This window comes from Mercurialis annua, linkage group LG8, assembly GCF_937616625.2.
Source record: "Mercurialis annua linkage group LG8, ddMerAnnu1.2, whole genome shotgun sequence".
NCBI classification, from domain to species: Eukaryota; Viridiplantae; Streptophyta; class Magnoliopsida; order Malpighiales; family Euphorbiaceae; genus Mercurialis; species Mercurialis annua.
In genome coordinates this window covers 3,393,008-3,414,754 of record NC_065577.1, presented here as the reverse complement: position 1 = coordinate 3,414,754, position 21,747 = coordinate 3,393,008, and the positions used below count along the sequence as shown (strand labels likewise).

Here is a 21,747-nt window from a genome sequence, read left to right as displayed (position 1 = left end):
AAATGATAAAAGAAATTCAAAAAAAATATATTAAATATCTAAATAACATTAAAATTTGTAATTTAATTTGTATTTAATTTTATATTTTATAACAAGGAAGACAATTTTCTTAGTGTTGGAAATAACTGCTGCTTGCAGAGTTCACAGTCAAGAATCATTTTTAGGAAACTTCCTTGGGCACTTTGGACAAGGTTAGAAGATTATCCCATCTATAAATAAGGATGTGTTCGAGCCGAACAAAATTTAAATGTAGTTTTTCCAAATCGAACTTAACTTATAAAAATAGGAAAAAGCTATCCGGATAGAATCTATCCGGATAGAAAAGGCTATTTTGGTCTTTTTGTTTAGTATTTCAGGATTTTTTGAGTAATTTAAATTAAAAATGAAAATGAAAAGACAAGTATAACCCTCAGTTAATAAATAATATTTTACGGTTAAAAACAGCCATAATCTTAATAAATCAGTTATTTTTTGAAATTAAGATTTAGGACAAATCATTTGACAGATAGAGGGAAAAGGATGATTACATTTCTTCAAATAGAACGGTTGTTTCCCATTTTTTGCGGCATCAGTTTGTTGCATTGCATCAATTTGGTTTTTGTAAATCAATGGTAAATAGTAAAAAGTAAGATATTTCTTGTGTAGCTAATATTTCAAATTGGCTAGAGATGAGTTTCGTTAGGGATGAAATTGGTAGAATAGAGATGAGAAAATATTTAACATAGTTTTATTTTTATATAATTAAAGTATAATAATAAATATTAAAAAAATTACACAATTTTTTTTTATTAATTTTCTTTAACAGTATTAATAAATATTAGAAAAAAATAAACAATAATTTAGTGAGTTAAATATTTTAATATACTTTTCTTGTATTTATCTAATTTTTTTCAACCACTAGATTTTATAAATTAATAATCTAGATTCATATTTATATCAAAATAAATTTAACGACTAAAATCTAAACATAAAATTTTTAGCTAGATTATTTGATTTGGTCTACTAACACAAAAAAATTGAATTACTGGCGTAAACGAAAATGGCTGACTATTTCGTTTAATTTAAAAAAAAGGAACAAAAGTATGACTTTTTTTCATATTTATGAACTTCATAATAATTTTTTCTAAAATTAATAAATTTGATGTAAGAGTGCATTTGGTCAAATCAATCAAGCCAAACTCTTCCAAACTTAAAATTGAATCTACCAAAAAAAATTAACTTGGACTGAACTGACTATTAAAAAAACAAATTGATTTAAAAAGTGATTTTCACTTCAAATATTGGTACGCTTTGTTAAAACCGATAAAAATATATAAAAAAATGAAAAGAGTTTAATATTTGATTATTTAGCCAGTTCGGTTAATTTTAATTTAAAATATTCAAATTCAAAACCAATGTGGCCCCCGTTTTAACCGTGCCAAACAGATCAAACCTCATCGATTAGACTGATTAAAATTGTGGACTAACGATTTGGTTTAGTTCAACTGTTTTTCAAACAACGGCTGGTTTAGTTCATCTAATTTAAATAACGGTTAGCTAGCAGAAGATACTTGAACGATACCGCTAATTTGGTGAGATTTGTTAGATATAATATTAATAGGGATAGCTACAAACTTTTGACAAACATCAAATATTACTTTTTCTAAAAATAGTTAGAGATTCAAAAAATTACCAACAACTTTTAAAAAAATTCGCTAGATCATTAAATCGAGCTTGTTAGAAAGTTAAAGGTAGAAATTTCACCGAAAAGTTGAATCAAACATCCATTTTATTGCACACGTATTTTTTCTGTTAAACTTTATAGACTGACTTGAAAATATAAATTTGATAAAATAATATATCGGGACTAAAGTATATTATTAATAAGGAATCTTTTAATAAATTATGGAAAATACCTTAAAATTTAGATATATGAATTAAAAAGTTTTGTAGTAAAATTTGTTTATGGGTAATTAATTTAGTAAGTTAAAATAAGGAATCTTTTTGAACTTTTAGTCAATTAAAAAATTAAAGGTTTGATCGTAATTGATAAAAAACATAAATGTTTGAATTTAGAAAATAGTTATTACAAAAATATATATAATATTTAGTATTAAACATATATTGTTATGTATGTAAAATTTAAAGTAAAATTTTTGCGTTTGAAGTGAGTTATATCAATTTTTTATAAAACTAAAATGTAGCTTATAGGTTAAATGCTTAATCACTTAGAAACAGTATTTTAAAAACCGGACCGGACGGTCGAACCTTTTAAGCAGGGAATCGGTCAGTGATCCGGTCTAAAATTGTTAAAACCTGAATCTTTTACTTGGTTAAATTTGAGTATTGTACTTCCTGGGAAGTTAATAGTTTGACTTCCTTAGTTAAAGGGAAGTGACTTCACTAGCAAAACCTAGATAAGTAGAATTTTCCTAACATCTTTTAATTATTTTTCTAATTTATTCTTGGGAAGTAAAAATCAAAACAAGCAGTTCATGCTAAACTTTCCGGGAATAATATATAAACTGGTCCATATGTTTAGGTTTTGAAGTTTTAAAAACTGCGGTTAACAGTTGATCTTCAATCTAGCTAGTAGTTTAGGTTTAGTTTTTTAATTATAAAAACCGTACTATTATGGACCGGTTTATATATTATTCTCATGGACCGATTAACTGATCCATGCCACGAGAAAATTTAAACTACGTGATTAAAATGAGAAAACGTATAAAATTGATGAATTTTTATGACATTAACTCAATTAATAATATACGTTAGTCCCGATATATAATATTAATATAGAAAATTCGCATAATCTTGATAAGCTTTATACATATTTGTGAAATTTGAAAATAACATACCAGTAGTGATTTCTCTTACAGCTTCATTATTTGTGTTCTCTTCGTTAGTGAAATTTAAATTATCACAATTATTCATTAAACAAACTATCATCATCACTACTACCAAAAATATTGTGCATAACTTCATCTCTGTGTTCTCTATTTTCCATTAAATTTTTTTGTTCTTGTATAATGGTTGAGTGTTATAGTCACAGTTAAATTTCTCCTGTAAAATTAGCTCCTTTTTAGTAAACCGGTCTTTTTTCTAATAAATATAAAAAGCTGGTCTTTTTTTAATTGAGTTGATTTGAATTTTCATTATTCAAAGCGTCCTATCCTGCAGTTAATTGCGTTCTAATATTACTTAGCAAGTTAATTCATATTTTGAAGGACCAATGGCTATGTATTTGTTGATTTTTCTTGTGCACACACTTCAAGTGCGCATGAGAAATAAATTGGTAAAAGAAATCATCCTGGATGTGCATGATGATCTGTTACTCAAGATCCTACCTTTTGTTTTTGGCAATATTTTGTTTCATGCCTTTTTGGAAAGCCAATTAATTTATGATGCGTGCAATTTATTGGGTTTAAGCCTTAAATTTATCAGGTATTTCTAAATTCACTTCACTATATTCTGGTCATAAAACAAGTAAACATTTGAGCATTTTCTTGGCATTTTTGGAGAACTCAAATTAGCCGAAATGTATCAATTTTTGACCATAAGAAATATTAGTATTATAATTTCATGAAATTGTATTTGGTAAAATAATAATTATAATTTTTAAAAAGTGTAGATTTTTTTTACCATTAATTTATCACAAAAATATAAAAAGTGTAGATTTTTTTTGAATTCAAATAAGTTGGAGATAAACATTAATTATTAAAAGTAAATGTAAAAGTAAATAGTAATTAAAAATTGACAATGATAATAAAAATGACAGCAAGGTTAGATGAGTAATTGTTTTTTAATTAAATAATTAAATTTTAAAAAAATGGGTTTCTATCCGGATAGATTCTATCCGGATAGCATCACCCATAAAAATAGGCTTAACATATTTTACTTTTTATTTTTTTCTTTATTTTATCAATGAGCGTTTTTATCTTTTTATTTTCTTCTTATACTTTTAAAAACGATTTTGTAAAATCCTTTTGTTTTTTATTTAATCCACGTACTTTCAGTTATACTAAATCTCTCACACTTTCGCATTTTTATTAACAAAATGACTTTGTATTATAATTTTCTAAAGTACAGAGACCAAATAAAAGAATTAAAACGCTCAGGAACGAAGTAAAAAAAATAAAAAGTATAAATATCTTAAGAGTGATTTTACCATAAAAATATGAGGATATAATGTTTTCAAATCAAATTGATAGTTCTATTAATATTGTTATTTGATTTGGTTTTTGTGGTTTGATTTAAACTAAAATTTTTGTTAAATTTTTTCTATATTTTAAACCGAACTGATAAATTAAATTTTCATAGTGCTATACTAAAGTGAACCAAATTTATGAGTTTGGTTGGTTTTTGTGAACCTTCTCGACCATACATATCAAAATGTCACATACACAATACACAGAATTAAGGACGAAGAGTGAGCAACCGCCCCCCTGACCACGGGTAACCAATTGTCTCTTCATTTATTTCAACATTATTATTTATTATAATTATCTAATTTTGTCTCTTTTGTTCGGTCACCGTGATAAAGAAAGATAAAGATTTAAATGGCAATATGCCCCCTCAACTTGTAAGTAATGGACAATTAACACATAAATTAATTTTACGGGTAAATCAGTACACGAACTTGGTGATTATGAGCAATTTGCCCCATTAATTTACAAGTCTAAATTGGCAATTAGCCCTTTTAACTTGTAAGTTAATTTGCCAAAATGGGCTAATTGTCCATAATCATCAAGTTCGTGTATTGATTTGCCAACAAAATTAATTTATGTATTGATTGTCCATTGCTTACAAATTGAATGGACAAATTGCTACTTAAGTCGAAAGATGAGGCATTGGCGAACTAAAGGATACAAAAACGTGGGGTAATTGATCGTGTTGGAATTTATTGAAATTTAAAATGAGAAGTGCTAAAGAAGTGGTTTCCCACATTGCTTAGATAAATTCATTTATTTGAGTTTATAATAGTGGAGTTTCTCCTTTGGATTTGGGTCCCAAGGGATACCCAATTTTGTGAACGGGTTAGGAGTAAATCCTTCCCGATTTACCACACGCGCGTCCGTCCGGTCCGTCGGCCTGGTCTAGGTTGGGTGGGTGGTTCGGTTCGAGCACTTTATTTTTTGTTAAACAGTTTCTTTTTAATTCTGTAACAGTTTTTTTGTCCTTTGAAATTATTCACATCCCTTGAACTTCTAAAACGTTTTGGACCTGATTTATCATTGTAAAACGTTTTTGAATTAAGGCCTTGCATGTTTTTATATTTAATTGATGTATAACAGCTATATTATTTTTCCTATAAATAGTGCAAGTATTTTCATTTGCAAATACAGAATATCAGAGAGTAATATTACAGAAAGTGTTTACAGAGCTATTATCGCAGTGCAGTGGTATAGTATTTTCCGGCTGTTTTATCCTATGGGGCACCGCGGTTGTCAGTCAGCTTTGCACCACCAAGCTGTGCCGCGAAACGTCTAAAAGAGAGCGACCTAGTCCGCGACTCAGCCTCGTTACAAACTCCAGCAACTGTTTCAACAATTTTTAGACGTGTCCCTTTACAGTTGCTGCCATGAATTCCGACAAGGCTATTGGCTACGCTCACTCTACTGTTGATACCAACAAACCGTTTCGGTTCGAAGGTCTGCATGTCAAACGATGGAAATAGAAGACTGATTTTTTTCTAACTATGAAAAAAGTGGTTTCCGTTCTGTCCATGGAAAAACCCATTGTCGATGAAGCTGCTGCCGACGAAGAAAAAGAAAAACAAAATGATGAACTCCAACAGGGGATGATCAATGATTACTTGTGCATGAATTTCATTCTTAATGCACTAAGTGCTGATCTGTACGATTATTACAACAACGACAAAACTGCCAAGAAAAAATGGGAGGCACTGCAGAAAAAATATGATACCGAGGAGGCTGGAACAAAGAAATATGCAGTCAGCCGCTACCTCAAATATCAGATGACTGATGACAAATCTGTCGAGGCGCAGTCCCATGAAGTGCAGAAAATAGCTCATGAGTTTATCTCTGAAGGTATGGTTCTTGATGAACAATTTCAAGTTGCTGTTTTAATTGACAAATTACCTCCCTCGTGGAAGGATTTTAAGAATTATCTCAGGCACAAAACCAAGGAGTTTTCGCTGGAGAGTTTGATAACTCGCCTTCGAATTGAGGAAGAGGCAAGAAAATAGGACCAAAGAGATGAAGTGCTTGTTGTTTCAAACAGCACAAGAAAGTTTAGTTCGGCGAATCTGAAGCCAAATGGCAAAAAATTTAAGAATCAGAATCGTAATTCGAACTCGAACCAAAATGTGAACCGTAACAAAATGAACCAGAATGGCAATCCTTCAAGGAACCATAATGTGAAACAGCAACCACCTGTGAGAAATGACCTGCCACCATTTTTATGTTGTAATTGTGGGAAACCAGGTCATATGGCATGTAAGTGTCGGAACAAGCCAAATACTGCTCCGCGGGCTAATCTGACTGAAGAGACTTCTACGGCTATGATAACTGAAATGATGGCTGAGATCAACCTTGTTGGTGGATCAAATGGGTGGTGGGTAGACACTGGTGTAAATCGCCATGTCTGCTATGATCGTGCTATGTTCAAAACATACACGGCTGTTAATGATAAGAAAGTGTTGCTGGGTGATACTCACACCACTACTGTTGCTGGAATTGGTACTGTGGAACTGAAGTTTACTTCAGGAAAAACTTTAATTTTGAAGGATGTGATGCACACTCCTATGATGAGGAAGAATTTGGTATCTGGCTATCTCCTCAACAAGGCGGGGTTTTTTCAGACTATTGGAGGTGATTTGTACACCATTACCAAAAATGGTATCTTTGTGGGAAAGGGCTATACTTGTGAGGGTATGTTCAAAATGAATGTTGAAATTATCAATAAAGATTCAGTTTCTGTTTACTTGATTTGTGATTTTAATATTTGGCATGCTAGACTCTGTCATGTAAACAAAAGGATAATAAGTAACATGAGCACCCTAGGATTAATTCCAAAAATGAATCAAACTGAGTTTGAAAAATGTGAATTCTGTAGTCAAGCCAAGATAACAAAAACATCTCATAAATCAGTAATTAGAGAATCTGAACCTCTAGATTTAATACATTCTGATATATGTGAACATGATGGTACCTTGACCAGAAACGGCAAACGATACTTTATCACTTCCATTGATGATTGTTATGATTTCACATATGTGTATTTGATGAAAAATAAAAGTGACGCACTTGACATGTTCAAGTTATTTGTTTCAGAAATTGAAAATCAATTCAATAAGAAAATCAAAAGATTTACAAGTGATAGAGGTACAGAATACGAATCAAGCTTGTTTATAGAATTCTATAACTCGCATGGTATTGTACATGAAAGAACAGCTCCTTATTCTCCCGAAATGAACGGTAAAGCCGAAAGAAAAAATAGAACTTTCACAGAAGCAGTAGTGACTATTTTATTGAATTCTGGAGCCGCTTCTTATTGGTGGAGTGAGTTTCTGTTAATTGTCTGTTATGTGCTCAACCGAGTTCCAAAATCAAACAGTAAGATTTCACCTTACGAGATAATAAAGAAAAGACAACCAAATTTGTCTTATTTGAGAACTTGGGGCTGTTTGGCCTACGTTCGGATTCCTGATCCGAAACGAATAAAATTGGCAAGTAGAGCGTATGAATGTGTGTTCATTGGGTATGCAGTCAATAGCAAAGCCTATAAATTTTATGACTTGACTTCACGAGTGATTATTGAATCAGTAGATGCTGATTTTTATGAACAAAAATTTCCTTTTAAATTAGAAAATAGTGGGGGTGAGTCATCTAGTAATGTTCTTGTGGTCAGGAATAATGAGATTACTGATGATACATAACCAGAAATCAGAAGAAGTAAAAGAGCTAGAATTTCGAAAGACTTTGGAGCTAATTTCCATGTCTATTTTTTAGAGGAGGATCCTACGAACCTCCAAAAAGCTCTAACTTCTTTAAATTCTGATTTGTGGCAAAGAGGCCATAAATGATGATATGGATTCACTAGAGTCCAATAAGACGTGGCATCTGACTGATCTGCCTCCCGGTTGCAAAACCATTGGTTGTAAATGAATACTGAAAAAGAAGTTGAAACCTGATGGCACCGTAGATAAGTATAAAGCTCGTCTTGTTGCCAAAGGCTATAGACAACATGAAAACGTTGATTTCTTTGATACTTATTCACCCGTTACTAGAATAACTTTCATTAGAGTGCTGATTTCGATCGCTGCTCTATATGATTTGGTTGTACACCAAATGGATGTTAAGACTGCTTTTTTAAACGGTGAATTGGAGGAAGAAATATACATGGACCAACCAGAGGGTTTTGTGATACATGGTCAGGAACAGAAGGTGTGCAAGTTAGACAAATCTTTGTCTAGTCTAAAACACGCACCTAAGCAATGGCATGAGAAATTTGATAATCTTGTCATCTCAAATGGTTTTAAAGTGAATGAAAGTGACAAATGTATTTACTACAAATCTGAAAAGGAACTTTGTACTTTCATATGTCTTTATGTAGATGACTTGTTGATTTTTGGGTCAAATATTCATATTGTGAATGATGTGAAATCAATGTTGAGTGCCAACTTTGATATAAAAGATCTGGGTGAAGCGAATGTCATTCTTGGCATAAAAGAATTTCTTTAGATCAATCTCACTATGTTGAGAAGATTCTAAAGAAATATAACTACTTCGACTGTAAACCTGCATGTACGCCTTATGATCCAAGTGTAAAACTCTTTAAGAACACTGGTGATAGTGTACGACAGTCTGAATATGCGAGCATCATTGGCAGCCTTCGGTATGCCACTAATTGTACAAGACCCGACATTGCATATGTCGTTGGATTATTGTGCAGGTTTACTAGTATACCTAGTATTGAGCATTGGCATGATATTAAAAGGGTTATGAGATACCTTAAAAGAACAACAAATCTTGGATTACATTATCTGAAGCATCTTGTTGTACTTGAAGGGTACAGTGATGCAGATTAGAATACATTGTCAGATGATTCCAAAGCCATGAGCAGCTATATTTTTAGTATTGCTGGTGGAGTTGTTTCTTGGAAATCAAAAAAACAGACGATTCTGGCTCAATCTACGATGGAGTCAGAGATGATAGCACTAGCTGCTGCTAGTGAAGAAGCAGGATGGCTAAGAAGCCTGCTAGCTGAGATTCCCTTATGGGAAAGACCGATACCAACTGCGTTGATCCATTGCGATAGTATCGCGGCTATTGCAAAAATTGAGAACCGTTACTATAACGGTAAGAAACGACAAATACGTCGTAAGCACAACACTGTTAGAGAATACATCTCAACAGGGGCTGTAAGAGTGGATCATGTACGCACTGATGATAACTTAGTTGATCCTTTGACGAAAGGATTGGCTATAGAGAAAGTCCGTAAAACTTTTAATGGAATGGGACTATTGCCTATAGAATGAATTATTCATAATTTGAACTCGAACTAAATGACTGGAGATTCCAAGAAATAGGTTCAATGGGTAATAACAAGTTATGAATAATATGAGCTAGAACATGCAACGTTAATGCATGATTTCTGAAGCGAGTTGAGGATGAGTTAATAGAAACTCTTAATGAAGTCTATACTCCATATGGAGTGGAGTACCTAGCTACAGGAGTACTCTTGATAGCTTCACCTTTGTGAATGTGGAAGTGGGGCCGCTTCCTATGAAATTTGAGGCAAAATTTCTAAAGCGTTCACTAAACTGGGATAAACGTGCATGGCCATAATTGCACGGACATAAGAATAATACTCTGAAAAGGTTGTGTGCGGTTTGATGTCCGGGATAGAGTACAAGACGACGAGTCACTCTTGTTGAATCAGAATCTAACTCACTATGCAAAGGTTCAAATCAAAAGATATCTTTGTTTATGCATGATCTTATTGATACAGAAATTGCTCGAAATATATTTGAGTTTATAATAGTGGAGTTTCTCCTTTGGGTTTGGGTCCCAAAGGGTACCCAATTTTGTGAACGGGTTAGGAGTTAGATTCTTCCCGATTTACCACACGCGCGCCGTCCGGTCCGTCGGCCGGCTCGGCCTGGTCTGGGTTGGATGGGTGGTTCGGTTCGGTTCGAACACTTTATTTTTTGTTAAACAGTTTCTTTTTAATTTTGTAACAGTTTTTTTTCATTTGAAATTATTCACATCCCTTGAACTTCTAAAACGTTTTGGACCTGATTTATTATTATAAAACGTTTTTGAATTAAAGTCTTGCACGTTTTTATATTTAACTGATGTATAACAGCTATATTATTTTTCCTATAAATAGTGCAAGTATTTTCATTTGCAAATATAAAATATCAGAGAGCAGTATTACAGAAAGTGTTTACAGAGCTATTATCGCAGTGCAGCGATAATAGTATTTTCCGGCTGTTTTATTCTAGGGGCGCCGCGGTTGTCAGTCAACTTTGCACCACTGAGCTGTGCCGCGAAACGTCTAAAAGAGAGTGACCTAGTCCGCGACTCAGCCTCGTTACAAATTCCAGCAATTGTTTCAACAGATCCTAAACATCGCTAAACTTTTCAATATTTTCATTTCAGTTACTAAACTATTTTTTTTCTTTTCGATTATTGAAATGGTTAGCAAGTTCGTTGTTGATTCTTGAAAAAAAAATTAGCTAATTTTTCAGTTAATTTTTTTTACTTTTTGCAATGTTGTTCTAGATTTTAAGGGCAGTCTTATTTATGTCCTAATTTCTATTTAAGTATACAATTTAACTATAAAATAGTCTAATATCCATCGACATGTCCATACCTATAAGTTGTAAGAACTCATTTTCAATCTTATAAATTAATATTATAGTAGATTCTATTTAAATTTAGTTTCCTCAAATATCTCATCTTTGCCGGAGAATTTGAAAATTTTAGTTTCAAATGTTTTGGTAGTTGAGTATCATTCAATGAAAAAAAAGATTTTTAGGTAATAACTTTAAAAGGAGAAGGATGTTTTTTTTTAACATGAAAAATTGGTGAATGGTTGTCACAGTTATAGCATTTTTAGGTAGTTGAGAAATAAAGAAAAAAAATTAAGTAGTAATTTACCCCTTCAACTTATAAGTAATAGACAATTAATAAATAATTTAATTTTATTGGCAAATCAATCATAAATTTACTGATTATGTGCATTAGTTCTATTTGAGTAACTTAACTTACAAGTTGAATGGGTAAATCGTCAATTAAGGGACAATTAACTTATAAGTTGAGGTGGCAACTATAATTAATAAATTCATGACTGATTTGTTTATAAAATTAATTTATTTGTTAATTATTTATTACATACAAATTGAGAAGACAAATTATTGTTTAAGTCAAAACATATTATTAGAGAATCGGATTCAAATGTACCCTACAAAAGGGCAATACTTGTAAATCATACTAGCACTTGCGATTAGGATATGCCTTTCAGTCAAACTTAATTGAACTAAACTGTTTTATTAAAAAAAAAAAAACTGAACTAATTTTATGAAAAAAAGCTAAAATTTTCAAACTGGACCAAATAAATTAGATTCCATTAGTTTTTAATTAGAATTTATTTTTTTATTTGGTCTTTTTCAAAATTAAATTTCAATTTTTTTTTACAACTGAAACCGAATAGATAGACCAATTTTTTTTATTAAATTTAAAATTTTGTCTTTTTTATTGATTACACCTAATATTTTTCATCATTATAGTTATGTTCCAAATTAAAGAGTATCTTGTAATTATGTCCATTTCCAAATTTATGTGACGTGCCACATTTTGTCCGATTGGCAAAATATTTTGACATGTTATTTCCAGGGCTTGTGCAGTCTTTGGAGATATTAAATTTTGACAATGCATGACATGCCACATAAGTAAAATTAAGAGAGAATTAGCTCAGTTACTTGGTTGGACCAACTTAATTAGATTTATACGGTGAGTAAGTTCTCTTTTAATATTTACAGTTGCCATCTTTTTTTTTTGAATTAACAATTTATGTTTCACACAAATACACTTTTTAAATTAAAGAAATACAATGCCGTTATTTTGGTAACACCCACAATCTTTATGCACTTTCCTTTTCCTCATATATTTTCCCTAGATTCTTGCCTTCAATCTGTAACTACTATCATTAACAAAATATTCCCCATTTTGTTTAGAAATTAGGTTGAATATCTTCTGAAAATGGCAAAAACAAAGGCTGCCAAAAAACCCATCTCAAACCGAGAAATCTCTTCATCTCTCTCAGCCCGCTTCCGATGCAAGCCCTCCGCCATCGCGGCCGCCATCGAATTCGTCTTTTGCTGCAGCCGTCAGACACTATTTGTCTCAAGCCCGCCGCTGCCAAGCTGCCGCCGAACGTCCAAAAATCACAGATATGAAGCCATGGAGGAGACGACAGAAACGTCAAGAAATCCATTGATGTCAAGGTAATTGTTCTAAAAATTCCTTATATGTTATTGCTTTTAGAGTTCAGAATTCCGCATCATCTTTAATTAAAATTTCTTTGATCTTATAATAAACAACAACCTTGAACGTTGTCATTCCTGCATTTTTAAAAAATAATTACTGTCAGTATCCATGTTAGTTAACCATTAGGTAACTATTAGTACACTATTAGTTAACTTATAACAGAAACTTTAATTCTGCAAGCATTTCTAAAATTTTTGAATCGTCTTTGTTATTTTTTATATTGCAGTTTTTTTCTGTCAAACTGATGAAAAAAAGATGAACGAAGGCGGTTTGAGTTGAACGAAGAAAGCAGTCGTTGGAGTGGGACGAAGATAGGCGAACGATGAACGAAGGCGGTTTGAGTTGAACGAAGAAAGCAGTCGTTGGAGTGGGACGAAGATAGGCGAACGATGAACGAAAGCGAACGATGAACGAAAGCGAACGATGAACGAAGGCGCGGTGGCTGGTAGCTGTTGTCTCTTTTATTGTAATTGGGATATTAGCAATGATGTAAAAATAATGGTTAATTATTGTAAGATTAACTATATGTTTTCTAATGATTAATTAATAGTTAACTAACTTTGTATGATTTTCTATATAAAACATGAATATATATTGATAATTTTTTTTAATTACAGTTAACTAATATGTGACTAATAATTAACTAACAGTTATTTTTATACGTATGATTATTTTTAAAATAATTAAAATTTGATGTTCAGTTGTTTTTTTGTTATATTTGAATAATTTTGAAAATATTTAGGGGGTAATTATATGTTTCCTAACTGTTAACTATTAGTTAACTATACTTGTGTTGGTTATCTAAAACATGTACTTATCATAATGTTAATTATCTTTTTTTATTAGTTAAAGTTAACTAATAAGTGATTACTGGTTAACTGACAGTTAACTAATTTGGTGTACTGTTAATTTTAGGATATATTATTGTTAGATTTATCTAAAAATAATTTTATGATGTTAATAGTTTTTTTATTAAATTTAATTTATTAATGGTTAACTACATGTAAACTGACAGTATATCATTTTTTTTACAAATAAATAAATTTATATTGTGTATTCATATTTGTTGATTGTTTATGATGAGTTGATGAATTTCTTGTTTTGCTGGATTTTTTTTGTTTCTTAAATGCTTGTTGTTTTTATTTTTTTAATCATTTTATTTTTTGGTTTCCCTTTTGTCGTTTATGGCATATAATTCAAATTATCAGTTACTATAATTAAGGATTATTAAAGATTCTTAAATATTAATTGCTATATTTATGTTTTGAGATTTTGTAGGAGATTTTGATTCTTTTAAACCACTTCCTTCCTTTTTTATAGTTGACAGTAATCCTCAAATATCATAAAGTTATTTGTGCAATTTGTAAACTTAAAAAATATGTCATCATCTTTTTTTTGGTCAACAGTAAAAATCTAATTAAGTATAGCCATGTAGGGTACTTATTTAAAGAAGCCTAAAATTAATTCAATTCGAAAACAAAAATAATTGCAACAAACCTTTTGATTAGGGACATAAGTGTAAAAAATCAAAATTAATAGCCTTAATTGATAAAAATTGTAAAGTTTTTAATTTTAAAAATAATTTATCTTTTTCATATATATAATTTTAGCTAATCACTCAAAATCCCCCACCTTTAACTCCTTTTGCAAATATACCCCGACGTAGGAATTTCTCCAATTTTACTCTAATTTGTTCTTTTATGTTTTGTACCCTAAAGTATTAAATTGACCTTCTTTCACCTGCAAAAATGTTAAAATAATCTTCCATTTTTAGCCTATATTTCAATTAGACCCTAATATTATTAATAATATAAAAAATAAAATATTATTTTAAATTTATAAGTAAAAAGAGATCAATTTAATGCTTTGAAGTACAATTAAAACATATTAGGGCAAATTAGGGTGGGATTGGAGAAATTTTTACGTCAAGTTATATTTACAAAAAAGGCTAAAAGGTGAGGAGTTTTTGAGTGATTAAGTCATAATTTTAAATCAAACTGAACCGGGCAAAATTGCCCCATAAATGAAAACAATTGTAAGTCGATAAGGCTGTCCTTAATCCATGTGATTCTTGCAGCATTGAACTGGTAAATTATCACATAATCAAAGATTCCATTTTGATTTAACCAAAAAAAAATGCATCAATGAAACAGTTATTATATTTCTTGGTAATAAATTCATCAACAAAAAAATATTCCCGACAATGAAGTAGCTTTTAGGCAGCAACTATGAATTAAATTAGAAACAAAAAGAACATGACCTTGAACTTATCCTGAGATCAATAGAAGTGAGGCAGAATGCGATGATTCTCGAGAAGAAGATGTGATTTTCGACGAATTATCATCGATTATTATATCGTAATTTAATTTCTTGATTTCGCTTCCGTTACCGCTTGCACAATTATATGATGGACTAATGGATGATATAGATAATCTGATTGGAGCAACATAAGCTGGTATAGGCATTTCTAATGGAATATTTGGCAAAGGAGCTTCAGGATTAAGCAAAACATTGATAACTTGTCTTATACACGGACGAAATGTTCTGTCAGGATGCAGGCACCATAGTCCGACACTCATCAATCTCGCCATTTCTGATTCATCATAACCTCCGGAGAGTTTAGAGTCAGCCGCTTCAAGAAATCTTCCAATTCCATACAAATTCCAAACCCATTCCACCAATCTTGCTTGATTTTGATGCAATTTCGGTTCAAAAACTCTTCTTCCGCAGGCGATTTCTAAAGCAACGACTCCGAAACTGTATATATCAGATTCCTTGCTTGCAAATCCTGATGTGAAACATTCTGGAGCCATGTATCCCATTGTTCCTGCTAAAACTGTGGTTTGTGTTCCTTTTGCATGATCAACAAGCCTGGCTAACCCGAAATCCCCGAGTTTGGCCTCAAAACTTGAATCCAACATTACGTTGCTCGATTTAATGTCTCTGTGAAGCACGCATTGATCGCCTTCTTCATGTAGATACAATAGTGCAGATGCCAATCCTTGTGCTATTCTGAACCTAATTTTCCAAGTCAAGAAGTTTTCTCCTTTGAATATGTGGAAATCGAGGCTGCAATTAGGCATGAACTCGTACACGAGTAGTAATTCTTTCTCGTGGCACCAACCGACGAGCTTGACCAAATTCCTATGCCTTATTCGGCTAATAATCTTCACTTCTGCCGCATATTCCTTGATTCCTTGTTTAGATTCCCTCGATACCCTCTTGACAGCTATATACGAGTTCTGATCCTTCAGAAATCCTTTATAAACCGCACCAAATCCTCCTTCGCCAAGCTTCTCTCCCTCGGAAAAATTCTTTGTCGCATCGACCAATTCGTTGTAAGAAAATTTCCTCGGACCTGTCCCGTTACTCTTAAAATCATCACCGAACGAAACATCCAGGATATGATCATCATCATTCATTTCTACTTCTTTCCTCCTGTATCGTCTTAAACCGTACCAAATAAAACCTGCTCCAGCAATCAAACAGCAAGCTCCAACACTCAACCCAATCACAAATGCTGAACTGATTTTATAATTTTTTTTCTGAAATACAGAATTAGCTTCAGGTTCAGAATTCACGATTCTTTCAGAATCTACAATATCAGAACTCGAATCGAAATCCCATGATGTAATTCTGTTGACCTCGTATAAATATCCTGTACTAGCAGAAAACCCGAAAGTAACCCATTCCGGTAAATACCTGGCAAGATCAACTACAGCCGATAAACTCCCACGCGTCCGCGAATTATTCCAACGATTAAAATAAACAAAACTAACATTCAGAATCTTTCGTCGAGAATCATACGCAATCCAAGCCTCCGTTCTGCTTCCATTCATCACATTGCTAGGCCACGGCACTGTAGAATTCGATCTCATCGACCTGATATTGATGCCTACATGCATTACAGAAGGATCCCAGAAATTTAGAAACGTATCGAATTCCACCGCGACGAACTTGTTTTCGTCGGAGTTCAACGCATGCTCAGCATCATCGGTGATAGACAGAGCGAGACCACCACCAGGTTTTACATCAGGTTGAATTCTGGAACCGTTTGGGGCCAGGAAAAAAGCTAGACCATCACCAAACTCATATTGATTAGTTGAATTGATGATAAAAGAGAAATGAGTAGTGAAATTTGTTGAATTTCCTGATGATTTATCCCAAAGATGCAATGGTTTTGAATACGTAGCTCGACCGACGCTTCCGTCTTTTTTCTGATCACTCAGGTTCGCTGTCAGGTCAATTCCTTGTTGGCTGGCAACTGCATCTCTTTCCCGGAAAATTTCAGGAACATTTGAATCAAAACTTGAATAATTGAAACTTAACGGAGTCGCGTAAGATCTCGGAGTTGTCTGAAATCCGAAAACGATAACGAACAGACAGTATTGAAAAAACAGGATCGCCATGGAATCGGACCAAAGAATGAAAAAAAAATGTTCAGGAGATGCCTGTAAAAAGGAATTTCTTACAGGACAAGCAATCTGCAGTATTTCTTCTAACTTCAGGTTAAAAATATTTACAGGGACGTTAAAACTTATGATTATGAATGGAAATTTGAAATTATTTTTATGTCTCTTATCTTTTCATGGAACAATCTAATGATTTACTTCGGCAATAAAAAATGCTGATTGGGTATTCCATGAATCAAAATTCAAGTTTGCAGGCGGCAATTCTGAAGTTAATTAAAATATTCCATGAATCAAAATTCAAGTTTTTGTTAAAAAAATTTATTAATATGTATGTGTTGTGTGACAAAATACATAGATTCTTACGACAATTTTATGTACATTCTTGTCTGTGGAATCCTATGAAATGCAAACAAGCTTCGGCTTGACTTTTGAGAGTGAAGTATGTCTGAATGGCAGAATCTGCCGCTAGAAATTAGTCAATTGCTTCAATTTTCCAATGCGTAGTTTATGACCAATTTTTTTTTTTAGTGACGAGGACTCACTCTACTGAGCCGAAATTCAATATCATTGTCAAACTCCGGAATGTGGACCGCCCGCAAGCACACATACCTGATAATTTCGGGCTATAATGGCCAGCAATCCAACCTCAACCACTCCATATTAAGAAAGGACGTAGCCGGAGTTTGAACACTCGACCTTTGGCTCCCAGATGGCTGAGACTTACCACTAGATCAAACCCGTGCAGGCAATGACCAAATTTTTAAAATGAAGGGAAAGTTTATTTTTATATATTTTTCAATTATATACATTATTTAATTGATATTGTATGATTTATATATTTTACAATATCTGACCGTGTTTGTGATTTATTGACAATTAATTATAGATGTCAAATGGATTTCATAAAAGTACGAAAAATTACAAAAAAAAATGGAAAAAAATTACAAACATACGTACTTCCCAAAACATTTACATTTAACACCTAAAACATTTACAAAAATACGAAATAGATTTTTACTTTTTACATATTGTATCATATATGTATCAAACATGTATTTTTTGAAGTAAAAAAAGTAGGTAAATTACGTAAAAAATAATAATTATTAGCTTAAATTAAATTTTTTGGAAGTATTTATTTTTATAAATTAAGTGATTTTTTAGATAGTTTTTTAGTTATCCAAAAAAAAGAGATTTTTGAGAAAATGATTAATGAGTTGCTAATGCAAAAATTTCAAGAAAAAATATATTTTTATAATCTAAATTATGTTAGGCCCATAAATCCAAATTGGGCCCTAACATTCCTTACCAATTGAGATGTTAGGAATGATACCTACTTTTAAGAGAAAATTAGAAAAAATACCCCAATTTGTAAAATAATTATAAATTTTACCTCAACAAGGAAACATTAGAAAAAATACATCACCCATTTATTTTGTACTTCAAGACTTATCTTTATTTATTATAATACCTATTTTTTATTATTTTTTACTCCAAGCATCTTTTTTTTACTCTCAACCACTACTTGTCACTTTCACATGTCACTTTCACATGCTCTCTCTCTTTTCTTCTCCATTTTTTTTGACTTGGATATTTTTTTCTTCCATTTTTGATTTCTTCTTCTTCTTCTTCTTCCTTCTCCTCTGCCGCCTCTTTGCCATTGCTCCGCCATCGCTCCGTCAGCTCTCCGACATTGCTCCTCCGTCGTTTCGCATTTTTTATATCTAATTTAAGCGAATTTTTTTTTAATTTGTGGTAATAAATACGATTTATTTTAATTTCAGATCTAAATAAATTTCTCTTGAATTTTTTCAACTTTAGATCTAAAATCTGCATAAAAACGATTTTATGATGAAAAAAAACGATTTTCTGCAAAAAAAACAGCATCTGATTATCATAAGAGTATCACTGCATTATCATAATATTTGCAGAGAAAAATGCTTTTCTATAAAAAAACAGTTTCTGATTATCATATGAGTATCACTGTATTATCATGTAGTTATCATAATATTGCAGGAAAAAAAAAAGATTGTTTACAGAAAATAATGTTTGATTATCATATTGTTATCATAACATTATCATGTCGTTATCATAACATTATCATATGATACCGGGATGATAATATTTATGGTACCTATATGATAATGTTATGATAGTATTTATGATACTATTATGATAAAACAGTGTCTGGTTATCGTATCAGTATCACTATATTATCATGTCGTTATCATAACACTGCAGTGATAACGATATGATAATGTAACTGTATCTTTTATAAGAATAAGTTATGATAATAGTATGACAGAGTTAATGATAATAGTATGATAACGTACGAAAAATAATTTTTACAAAAAAATTATGATAACGAGATGATAATATAACTGCTGCTTTTATGATAATGGAGTAAAATTATAATTATTTTAATTCCGAGAGTAAAAATATAAATATGGAAAAAAGGTGGGGTATTTTTTGTAACTTTTTTTTGTTGAGGTAAAAAGTGCAAATATTTTTGTTTTTTAGGTAAATACCTAAATATACTTTTAATTATTAATAAAAAGAATGGGGTTTTTATACAAATATCAAAAAATAGGAAATATTTATAAAAATACTATTTCACAGTTCTATTTTTCGAAAAATATTGTTTTTAAAAAAATATTCATAAAAATACTATCTTTTTATATATAAAAAAATGATCTTGTATACATCAATACAAATTTCATATATAAATTAGATAATATGCATATATATTTTATTGTATATAATCCGTACATAATACGAATTAAGTACGTTTTTTTAAATCATATCTGAGAAAATCAGATCTGAAATTTCAGGTCCGATATTTTAGATCTGGCAAACGCCGGCGATGTGAGGCTGACGGGCAGCGGCGACGTGAAGAACTAGCGAAAGGCGGCAGCGACGTGGAAGACCGACGAGCGGCGTGCAGGGGCTGACGAGCGGCCGAGGGACAGTGAACCGAGGACAAAGGGCGGCGGCGGCTGATATCGACGACATCAAGTTTTATAAGACGGAGGTTGATGTTACGTAGTAATGGAGGAAAGAAAAAAATAGAATTTGATGAAAAAAAAAAGATGAAAATAATGAAGAGATAATATTTTTATAAATATGAATTAGATATGTTTTTATAAAAAAAATAAGATAGTATTTTTATAAAAAAATTATAAATATTTTATTTTTTTTATAATGTTAGAGTGAATTTCTCTATAAAAAAAATTACATTAGGACGGAGTGATTTAGTTTCTCTATGCTGAATTTCATCATTTTACTTCCATCAATGTAAAATGGTGAAATAATACTTAAGCCGCTCGGGGATCTCGTTATACTTGATACTTTTCCTATTTTATGTCTATAAAATTGTGATGTATGAAATCATGTTAAATGCTGTCATAGTAAAGAAGAAATTACTGTTACTTTTATATTTAAAAATTATTATTTTTCTTCCGACATGTACTAATTAGATAGTCAAAATTTTCTTATAAGAAAGATTTCAGTCACCTGGAATTAAAAGAAAAAGATCAGAAAAAATAATTTAATCTAATTTTATTAGTGATAGTAATTATTTCTATTTGTAAATGTGAGATTAGCATTTACCCTAAAAAAATATATGTGAGATTAGCAATGGGAGAGTACCTACATCTAAACTCAAATTAATTCATTACTGTATGTCATGCATTAACTAAACTATAATTAATTCTACATCTAAACTCAAATTTAATTATTTCTTTTTCAGATTATTAAATTGATTGTATAATAGGATAATGCAGTTTCCATGTGTGGATGCTTTCTATTTTAGTACCAGGACGAGGTTAACACAACTTTGACTTAAACTTTGTGCAGAATTTAAAAGTACAATTTGCCCATCCACAAAAAGTTGTTTGGCTTATTATTTAAAAAAGGCCTATATACTTAAAAAAAAAAACTCACCTTAAAATATTTTTTCATTTATACCCTGACCTAGGAAAAAGTTCATTTGTACCCTTTTTTTGATTTTTCGTTTTCAATTGTACCCCAAAATTTTATTTTTTGACAATTTAATTAATTAAAGGATGAAAACATTAAAAATAATTAAATAGAAGGGTTATATCATCTCTTTTCTATTTGAAAAAATACAAATAAGTTAAAAAAATAAAGAATTATTTTAATCTTTTTTCTAAATAAAAACAGTTCAGTTTAGTGCTTTAGGATAGAGTTGAAAACGAAAAATCAAAAAAAGGGTACAAATGAACTTTTTCCTAGGTCATGGTATAAACAAAAAAATATTACAAGGTGGGGTTTTTTTAAGTAATTAGGCCTTTAAAAAAACAATTAACTTTTTCTTTCCTAAATTTTTCAAATAGTCCATTTTAGTCCATTTTTTTATTTTTCAATTTTAATTATAACTATTAATTTGTTCAAATTGAAAAAAATTGAAATATGCCTTTCATATTATTTCATTCTGGGTTTTTACCATAAAAAATTTGTAAACATATAGCAATATGAAAGTTTATGCTGAATCTATGGCTGCAAACTAAAAATTGAAAACAACCCAAAACTATAGTTTTTAAAAATTTTAGCCCATAAATTAAAATTAAAAAATTAAAAATTTTGCAATGATTAAGTCAAATGTTTTTGTTTCTTACATCAATTGGCAAATTGATGTAATTGGATTTTATCTTATGACGGAATTGAAAATTTTATTTGGGGGTATGGAATTTTGACCGGACGACTTGTCGCTCGAATTATTTTAGGTCAAATAACATGTTGTCATATCTTTTTAAGCTAAACTCTTTGAACATAAGTTTATAAATTAGTGAAAAATCCAAACAATGAAGTACTAGTAATAG

General features: G+C 31.0%; 2 protein-coding genes across 2 annotated transcripts; one reads left to right on the top strand and one right to left on the bottom strand.

Moving 5' to 3' along the window:
- The first annotated feature begins 5,677 nt into the window (after positions 1-5,677).
- Positions 5,678-6,187, top strand: LOC126660602 (uncharacterized). Its single transcript, XM_050354169.1, has one exon. It carries the CDS (start codon positions 5,678-5,680, stop codon positions 6,185-6,187), a length of 510 nt encoding a protein of 169 aa, XP_050210126.1.
- Positions 6,188-14,764: 8,577 nt separating this feature from the next.
- Positions 14,765-16,906, bottom strand: LOC126660601 (L-type lectin-domain containing receptor kinase IX.1-like). Its single transcript, XM_050354168.1, has one exon. The coding sequence runs from the start codon at positions 16,904-16,906 to the stop codon at positions 14,765-14,767; it is 2,142 nt and encodes a 713-aa protein (XP_050210125.1).
- Between the last annotated feature and the right edge of the window lie 4,841 nt (positions 16,907-21,747).